Source organism: Triticum aestivum, chromosome 7A (assembly GCF_018294505.1).
Source record: "Triticum aestivum cultivar Chinese Spring chromosome 7A, IWGSC CS RefSeq v2.1, whole genome shotgun sequence".
Lineage (NCBI taxonomy): Eukaryota > Viridiplantae > Streptophyta > Magnoliopsida > Poales > Poaceae > Triticum > Triticum aestivum.
In genome coordinates this window covers 624,951,420-624,960,277 of record NC_057812.1, presented here as the reverse complement: position 1 = coordinate 624,960,277, position 8,858 = coordinate 624,951,420, and the positions used below count along the sequence as shown (strand labels likewise).

General features: G+C 48.6%; 1 protein-coding gene across 1 annotated transcript; it reads right to left on the bottom strand.

Moving 5' to 3' along the window:
- Positions 1-5,098: 5,098 nt before the first annotated feature.
- Positions 5,099-7,842, bottom strand: LOC123153407 (protein STAR1). The gene is made up of 3 exons (XM_044572544.1): positions 7,611-7,842; positions 7,165-7,488; positions 5,099-5,735 (listed from the first exon to the last, which is right to left on the bottom strand). Exons 1-3 carry the CDS (start codon positions 7,624-7,626, stop codon positions 5,293-5,295), a joined length of 783 nt encoding a protein of 260 aa, XP_044428479.1. The 5' UTR covers positions 7,627-7,842; the 3' UTR covers positions 5,099-5,292.
- Positions 7,843-8,858: the final 1,016 nt, after the last annotated feature.

The following is an 8,858-nucleotide window of genomic DNA, read 5'->3' as shown; positions in this document are numbered from 1 at the left end:
TTGAATAGATCTCCAAGAACATCGAGGAGAACTTTGTATTGAGATCCAAAGAGAGAGAAGAAGCCATCTAGCTAATAACTATGAACCCGAAGGTCTGTGGTGAACTACTCACACATCATTGGAGAGCCTATGCTGTTGATGTAGAAGCCCTCCGTGATCGAATCCCCCTCCGGCAGATCGCCGGAAAAGGTCCCCAGATGGGATCTCACGGGTACAGAAGGTTGCGGCGGTGGAAAAGTGGTTTCGTGGCTCCCCTGGATGTTTTCAGGGTATAAGAGTATATTTAGGCGAAAGAAGTAGGTCGGTGAGCTACGAGGGGCCCACGAGGGTGGGGGCACGCCTGGCCCCCCTAGGTGTGTCGCCCTACCTCGTGGCCACCTCGCTACTTCCTTGACGTCCACTCCAAGTCTCCTGGATTGCGTTTGTTCCAAAAAAGATCGTCGCGAAGGTTTCATTCCGTTTGGATTCCGTTTGATATTCCTTTTCTGTGAAACCTGAAAAATAGGCAAAAAAAACAGCAATTTGCACTGGGCTTTCGGTTAATAGGTTAGTCCGCAAAATAATATAAAAGTGTATAATAAAGCCCATAAACATCCAAACAGATAATATAATAGCATGGAACAATCAAAAATTATAGATATGTTGGAGACGTATCAAGCATCCCCAGGCTTAATTCCTGCTCGTCCTCAAGTAGGTAAATGATAAAAACAGAATTTTTGATGTGGAATGCTACCTAACATAATTTTCAATGTATTTTCTCTTTATTGCGGCATGAATGTTTAGATCCGAAAGATTCTAGACAGAAGTTTAATATTGACATAAAAATAATAATACTTCAAGCAATGCTAACCAAGCAATCATGTCTTATCAAAATAATACAGCCAAAGAAAGCTTATCCCTACAAAATCATATAGTTTGGCATGCTTCATTTTCGTCACACAAAATACTCCCATCATGCACAACCCCGATGACAAGCCAAGCAATTGTTTCATACTTTAGTATTTTCAAACTTTTTCAACTTTCACGCAATATATGAGTGCGAGCCATGGATATAGCACTATGGGTGGAATAGAATATGATGATGGAGGTTGTGTGAGAATACAAAAAGGGAGAAAGTCTCACATTGACGCGGCTAGTCAATGGGCTATGGAGATGCCCATCAATTGATGTCAATGCAAGGAGTAGGGATTGCCATGCAACAGATGCACTAGAGCTATAAATATATGAAAGCTCAATAAAAGTAACTAAGTGGGTGTGCATCCAACTTGCTTGCTCACGTAGACCTAAGGAATTTTGAGGAAGCCCATTGTTGGAATATACAAGCCAAGTTCTATAATGAAAAATTCCCACTAGTATATGAAAGTGACAACATAAGAGACTCTCTATCATGAAGGTCATGGTGCTACTTTGAAGCACATGTGTGGAAAAAGGATAGTAACATTGCCCCTTCTCTCTTTTTTTGGGCCTCTCTTTTTTATGGCCTTTCTCTTTTTTTCGAAGAACTTTACTCACATGGGACAATGCTCTAATAATGAAAATCATCACACTTTTATTTACTTTACAACTCAAGAATTACAACTCGATACTTATAACAAAATAGGACTCTATGTGAATGCCTCCGGCGGTGTACCGGGATATGAATCAGAAGTGACATGTATGAAAGAATTATGAAGGTGGCTTTGCCACAAATACAATGTCAACTACATGATCATGCAATATGACAATGATGGAGTGTGTCATAATAAATGGAACGGTGGAAAGTTGCATGGCAATATATCATGGAATGGCTATGGAAATGCCATAATAGGTAGGTATGGTGGCTGTTTTGAGAAAGATATAAGGAGGCTTATGTGTGATAGAGCGTATCATATCACGAGGTTTGGATGCACCGGTGAAGTTTGCACCAACTCTCGAGGTGAGAAAGGGCAATGCACGGTACCGAAGAGGCTAGCAATGATGGAAGGGTGAGAGTGCGTATAATCCATGAACTGAACATTAGTCATAAAGAACTCAATACTTATTGCAAAAATCTACAAGTCATCAAAACCAAGCACTACGTGCATGCTCCTAGGGGGATAGATCGGTAGGAAAAGACCATCGCTCGTCCCCGACCGCCACTCATAAGGAAAGCAATCAAAGAACACCCCATGCTTCAAATTTGTCACACAACTTTTACCATACGTGCATGCTACGGGACTTGCCAACTTCAACACAAGTATTTCTCAATTCCATAGTTACTCAACTAGCACAACTCTAATATTAGCACCTTTATATATCAAAACAACTATCAAGAATCAAACTTCTCATAACATTTAATGCACTCTATATGAAAGTTTTTATTATACCCATCTTGGATGCCTATCATATTGGGACTAATTTCATAACCAAAGCAAATTGCCATGTTGTTCTAAAAGAATCTCAAAATAATATAAGTGAAGCATGAGAGATCAATAATTTCTATAATATAAAACCACCACCATGCTCTAGAAATATATAAGCGAAGCACTAGAGAAAAATTATCTAGCTCAAAAGATATAAGTGAAGCACATAGAGTATTTTAATAAATTCCGATTCATGTGTGTCTCTCCCAAAAGGAGTGTACAAAAAGGATGATTGTGGTAAACTAAAAAGCAAAGACTCAAATCATACAAGACGCTCAAAGCAAAACACATATCATGTGGTGAATAAAAATATAACGTCAAGTAAAGTTACCGATAGATGAAGACGAAAGAGGGGATGCCTTCCGGGGCACCCCCAAGCTTAGGCTTTTGGTTGTCCTTGAATTTTACCTTGGGGTGCCTTGGCCATCCCCAAGCTTAGGCTCTTGTCACTCCTTATTCCGAAATCCATCAAATCTTTACCCAAAAACTTGAAAACTTCACAACACAAAACTCAACAGAAAATCTCATGAGCCACGTTAGTATAAGAAAACAAACCACCACTTTAAGGTACTGTAATGAACTCATTCTTTATTTATATTGGTTTTAAACCTACTGTATTCCAACTTCTCTATATTTCATACCCCCCCATACTAGCCATAGATTCATCAAAATAAGTAAACAACACACAAAAAACAGAATCTGTCAAAAACAGAACAGTCTGTAGTACTTTGTAGGTTTCGATTATTCTGTAACTCCAAAAATCCTGAGAGTGATGATTAATCCGGTGGCGTGCATGGATGTGTGGCCTCCTTGCCACCTCGTCGACGAGAGTGATGATTAATGGTGCACCTAGTAAGCCGATCTTGCCCTACAAAGGGCTACGTCAAGGGGCTCCACTTTCCCCCATGCTTTTCATCCTCTGCATCGAGCCCCTACGCTGCCTCTTCCGATATTGCTTAGAACACGGGACTCTCTCTCCTCTCTCCAGAACAGGATTACAACAACGGGTCTCCTTATTCGTTGATGATGTCATGGTATTCTTCAAACCAACCGAACTGGAGACTCGCACCTGTGGTGCCATCATGGACCTGTTTGGGCATGCCTCAGGGCTGACTGTCAATATGAGCAAGAGCGCCGCCATACCTATCCGCTGCTCCCAAGATGAGATGTCGCTAGTCTGCTCAATTCTCGGATGCTCGAGTGCCTCATTCCCATGCACGTATCTAGGGCTGCCGCTCACTCTACGCAAGCAATCTGCGGTGCAACTTCAATGCCTAGTGGACAAGCTAGCGGATTGTCTGCCACATTGGAAGGCAGCAATGCTTCCAAAGAGTGGTCGCCTAATGTTGATCTTATCGGTCCTCTGCGCAATACCAATACACTCCATGCTTGCTATGAATCTACCAGCGAAAATCATCATGACGCTTATCAAAATATGACGTGGGTTCCTTTGGTGCAGCAAGAAGGAAGCAACGGGAGGGCACTGTGCCGTAGCATGGGAGAGCGTATGCAGGCCTAAATGGCCAGGCGGTCTAGGAATCCCTAACCTGAGATGGTTGAACAAGGCACTACAAGCAAGGTGGCCATGGCTACAAAAAAACAGACAAGGATAGGCCCTGGGCGGAATTCAAAATTGACATTCCAGCTGCGTCTCGTGCTCTATACATTGCGGCCTCAAGGACAATTGTGGGCAACGGCCGAAGTACACTTTTCTGGGAGGACATGTGGCTCGTGGGATACCGGGTATGCGAGCTGGCTCCGGACATTTACAACCGCATTCAGAGACGTACGCGAGCCTCGCGGACAATCGCAGACGCGCTCATAGATGGGGAGTGGGCGAGAGACATCGGGCCAAATCTTTGAGCCATGGAGCTAACACAGTTCTTGGCATTGTGGCAAAAGATCAAGGACACGCAGCTAGTGGAAGGGGAGGAGGATAGAACTATATGGGCATGGGAGCATGACGGGTGCTTCTCGGCCTGGTCTGCCTACGCGGTCAAGTTCATGGGCCTAGAAGTGTCACCAACGGCCGCGTTCACCTGGAAGTTGAATGCGCCCCTGCAATGTCGCTTCTTCCTTTGGCTCGCGATCGAAAATAGATGTTGGATTTCGGACCGTTTGGCACGAGGGCTACCACATCAGGACGCATGTCCCTTCTGTGACCAACATGAGGAATCAATACAACACTTGTTGTTAGACTTTGTCTGTGCGAGACAAGTCTGGCATGAGATGGGGATGATGACAGGACAACAAGAGCTGGAGCCACTTCAGGATGAAACGTTGAGTGCTTGGTGCTTGAGGCAGGACCATGATCCGAGACACAGGAGATCCACACGGGCAAAGTGCCTCCTTGCCATGTGGATGATTTGAAAACATTGCAATGACATCGTCTTTAAGGAGGCGCCACTATCTCCGTCGAGGGTCAAGGAACAACTTCAAGAAGAAGGGAAGCTTTGGGCCAAAGCTGGCATGTTCAAGAACGAAAATAGAGGGTTCGAGGAGCTAGGTATAGTGGGCGGACGGACCATGAGTAATACGATATAATGTAACGGTGGAGTTGGGAGAATATCCCGTGTGTAAATATTGTAAACCAAGTGGATGTTTTGGGATTATCTCTCCCCTCCTTCTATACTGAATGATACGTACACTCGTGCGTATTTAAAAAAAATTACGTGATCCTTTAAAAAAACATTGTCTGCACAAGTGCACATACGGCGTCTCCAAGATAGCAGTCTATTTATGCACGTACGTACAGTACTTTGTATTGTAGGAGTACTACAAAAGAGCTCGTCTCCCACCAAATCGCACACGGCGTTCCTCGTCGTAGCGAGATTACAGTGAACATGTCCGAATTAAGCAGAGGTCGGTCGACACCGAGCAATGATGTTCTTGGGCAACGAAACAAAGATATTCAGCTGCTGAGCTCCAGGAAGCGCCGGGCCATGGGGTGCTTGGCCTCGGAGAGGGCGGACGGCGCGAGCACCTCCACGACCTCGCCGTCGACGACGAGGCACACCAGGTCGGCGATCCGCTGGATCTGCTTCACGCTGTGCGAGACGATCACCGTGGTGAGCCCCCTCGCCATCTTGAGCCGCACGATGGCCTCCTCGATGTTCTGCGTCGAGATCGGGTCCAGCGCGCTCGTCGGCTCGTCCAGCAGCAGCACCTCCGGGTCGTTGGCGAGGGTGCGGGCCAGGGCCACGCGCTGCGCCTGCCCGACGGACAGCTCCGACGCCGGCCGGGAGGACAGCGCCGGGTCGAGGTCCGACAGGCTCAGCAGGCTCTTCACCTCCGCCTCGCTGAGCTTCTTGCCGCGCAGCTGTGGCCCGTACCGCACGTTGTCTGCCACGGTCCCTGGAGCAGCACACGGGGAACAACACGAAATCAGAAATCTCTCGTCTGAAACTTCTTTTCTGTTCTATGCATTGCTTATTAAGTTATTATACTACAGCACCACTACCATTACATATTTATCCTTTCTTTTATGGCTTGGAACAAGTCTAGCACACCGTTACTTCCAGCCACCACATTGCCGGTTGACATTATGCACGTAATATTCAGATGACAGTAGCAAAGGGGTGAAATTTGCGTAGTAAAATGTCGATCCAATTGGACATGGACAAGGCGTGTAGAGTTCATAAAGTCAATGTTCTTTGCACCTAGTATGAAGTCATGGAAAATGTATTCAAGGTATTTTATACCTGCCTGGTTGAGTAATTTATGAAGCAGAATTTTGTTCTGCACATGTAACTTTCAATCAAGGTGGTCTGTCTGCCAGCCGGAAAAAAGAGGTGGTCTGTCTGCATTGCCCTTGCACCTTGATAACAGAACTTCCGAAATGAATTCAATGAACTAATTTTAGATAACACATTTCACTAAGATAATTGTTCATTTGCATGCATGGCAATGTGCCTAATGACGGTCATAAGGGACAACAATCATACTTTACATCTAGGCATCAGATATCACCCAACATAAAGTTGTGTTTTATTCTAATCGGTTTTGCTATCATCCTAGTATGTGATATGTGATAAGTAATTGTGAATGCTCCATTGCCATCTTCAAAGCAAGATTCAGCTTAACTTTGTCAACGGATCAAGCACTCCTAATAGCTTAACAATAGCCTGTAGCCCCCCCCCCCCCCCCCCCTCCCTAAAGTATACAAATAAACAACTGCGGCAATGCACCACCATCATCATAAATTAAATATCGATTCTCAGCAAATGCTGGCACAAAACATGCTTGCCCACCCCTATTATCCTCTGCCCTCTACACGGGACAGCCCCTACATTTGTTGGGCGATGGTCAAGCTATAGTTTAATCGAAATTCCAAAGTTATCAGTAGGTTTTCAGATGATGTAGGATTCCTATGGTGTGTGGTCTTAGGTTAATCACCATTCGTTTTCCGATAGAGCGCAAAAGTTTGCGTCTCCATGCACCTTGCACCGATAGAAGAAAGGTTATCACCCACTACCTTTGGTCCAAAAAAAGTTTTATCACGATTCATGAGGTCCAAAAGAACCTGAAAGACTGAAACCTCTCCTCAGTGGTCACCACCCACTACCTTTGGTTGATGGTTAATGGTTACTACTGGTTTTGACAGGGATGTTCCCCACTTTTATCACCACATCCAGCGATGGACCAACTGATTTTACAGCAAGGAAAGTCTACACTATGCAATTTAACTCTTTGGGGGGGGGGGGGGGGGGGGGGGGGGGAACCAATCTGAGTATTTCAACTCTGCGAAAGAATTTCAGGAGCAAGCAGGCACGTAGGTACATACCGTCGAACATGGCGGGGAGCTGGAAGAGCATGCCGACCTTGCGGCGGAGCGCGAGGACGTCCATGCCGCAGATGTCGGCGCCGTCGAGGGTGACGGCGCCGGGGGCGGGCTCCCAGAGGCGGTTGAGCGCGCGGAGCAGCGTGGACTTGCCGCTGCCGCTGGGGCCGATGACGCCCATCACCACCCCGCGCGGCACGTCCAGGTCCACCCCGCGCAGGATCTCCTCGCCGCTCGCCTCCGCCCGCCGCCGCAGCCCGCGCACCCGTATCTTGGGCCCGCCGGCGGCGAGGCCGCCCACGTCCAGCAGGTGCTCCCTGCTACCATCTGCAGAAGTGCACAGCAACGACGATGGATCATCAGCCGTAGAAAGCAAAAGAGTCTCACAATTAGGCCTGATGGTTGTAGGAATCAACTGCATGCATCTCGAGTTTGCTCTGTGGGATTACCTGAAGCCGAGCCCATTCGATCGTGGAGCGGAGGAGATGGCCGAAGAGGAGAGAAGCTTGCAGTGAAAGGAGCAGAGACGGGGAAGAGCGTGCACGCCGGGGTGGAGCGTAGCGTCGGATATTAGCTTTTCCAAGAGAATTCGGGCCTCCAACCGAGGTGCGCGGCGGCTTTTCTGCGTGCCTGACTCACGAGAACGGTGGCATTCGGTGACGGCCGCCACCTCTGCACTGGACTGGACTGGACTGGAATCTGGACCCGTGTTGCTGGTGTGGTGTGGAAACGTCCGGGCAAGCGGTCCGGTCACTCAGCGGTTACAGAAAACCGATCCATCAAATCTCTTAAACCACAGACAAACACCTGATTGAGCAACTCCAACACGGTGACTCAAATGGATACGGATTTTGTCCATTTAGATTGCCCGTCCGCCTAGCGAACATGAATCGGACACGCGCGGCTCATGGATGAACCCAACGCACAAGACGCAAAAAGCAGACAAGCGAAGCTGCCGACGTGGAAGCCGCAGCTTTCCTCCCGCGCCGCTGCACTCCTCCGTGATCGCGGCCTGCGCGGCGCTTTCCTCCTGCGCCGCCGCGTTCCTCCGCCACCATGGCCTGCACCACCAGCCAGCCGGCCGCTGCAGCCGCCGCGTTCCCTCCCACGCCGCCTGCTGCGCTCCTCCGCCGCCACGGATTGCACGTCGAGTGTCTCCGCGCCGCCGCGTTCCTCCGCCACCAGCCGTCCGCCGACTGCATTCTTCCGCCGCCATGGCCTGCACCACCGACCGCCCGCTCGGCCTGCACCACGAGTCCTCGTATGGCAAGAACTCGCCGAGCGGCTCCGGGCTTCACTTCCAACCCGCTGGAGATCTCCCCGCTGCTTTCCACCAAGATCAGAACGGGAGGCAGCGGCCTGCGCAGGTGGCCTCGCCAGTGAGCGCGGCGGTGGCCTACGCCGGTGGCTTCATCGATGTCGTTGTGGAGAAAGTGCAACACGGCGGTTGTGGAGGAAGTGCGGATCGCTGATAGGTGGGACCAGGCCGGACACGAGAGGGGAGAAGAGGACGAGAGCCGACGACGGGAGCGTCCAATTTTGTCCGCCGGGGACCCATTTTTGCGCCAGTTTGGGTCCGGACAGACAACAAGCGAATATCAGGCAGACGTGGTGTCCGTTTGGGTCGTCCAGTTGGGCCATGTTTTCTGTCCGGATGACCGAAACAAACAAAATGGGTCGTCCGGTTGGAGTTGCTC

Bases quoted from the DNA above. Each gene is read 5' to 3' on its own strand.
- LOC123153407 (XM_044572544.1), bottom strand. The intron at 5,736-7,164 runs GTATGTACCTAC...GTGCTGCTCCAG, and splicing joins GCTCCCCGCCATGTTCGACG to GGACCGTGGCAGACAACGTG.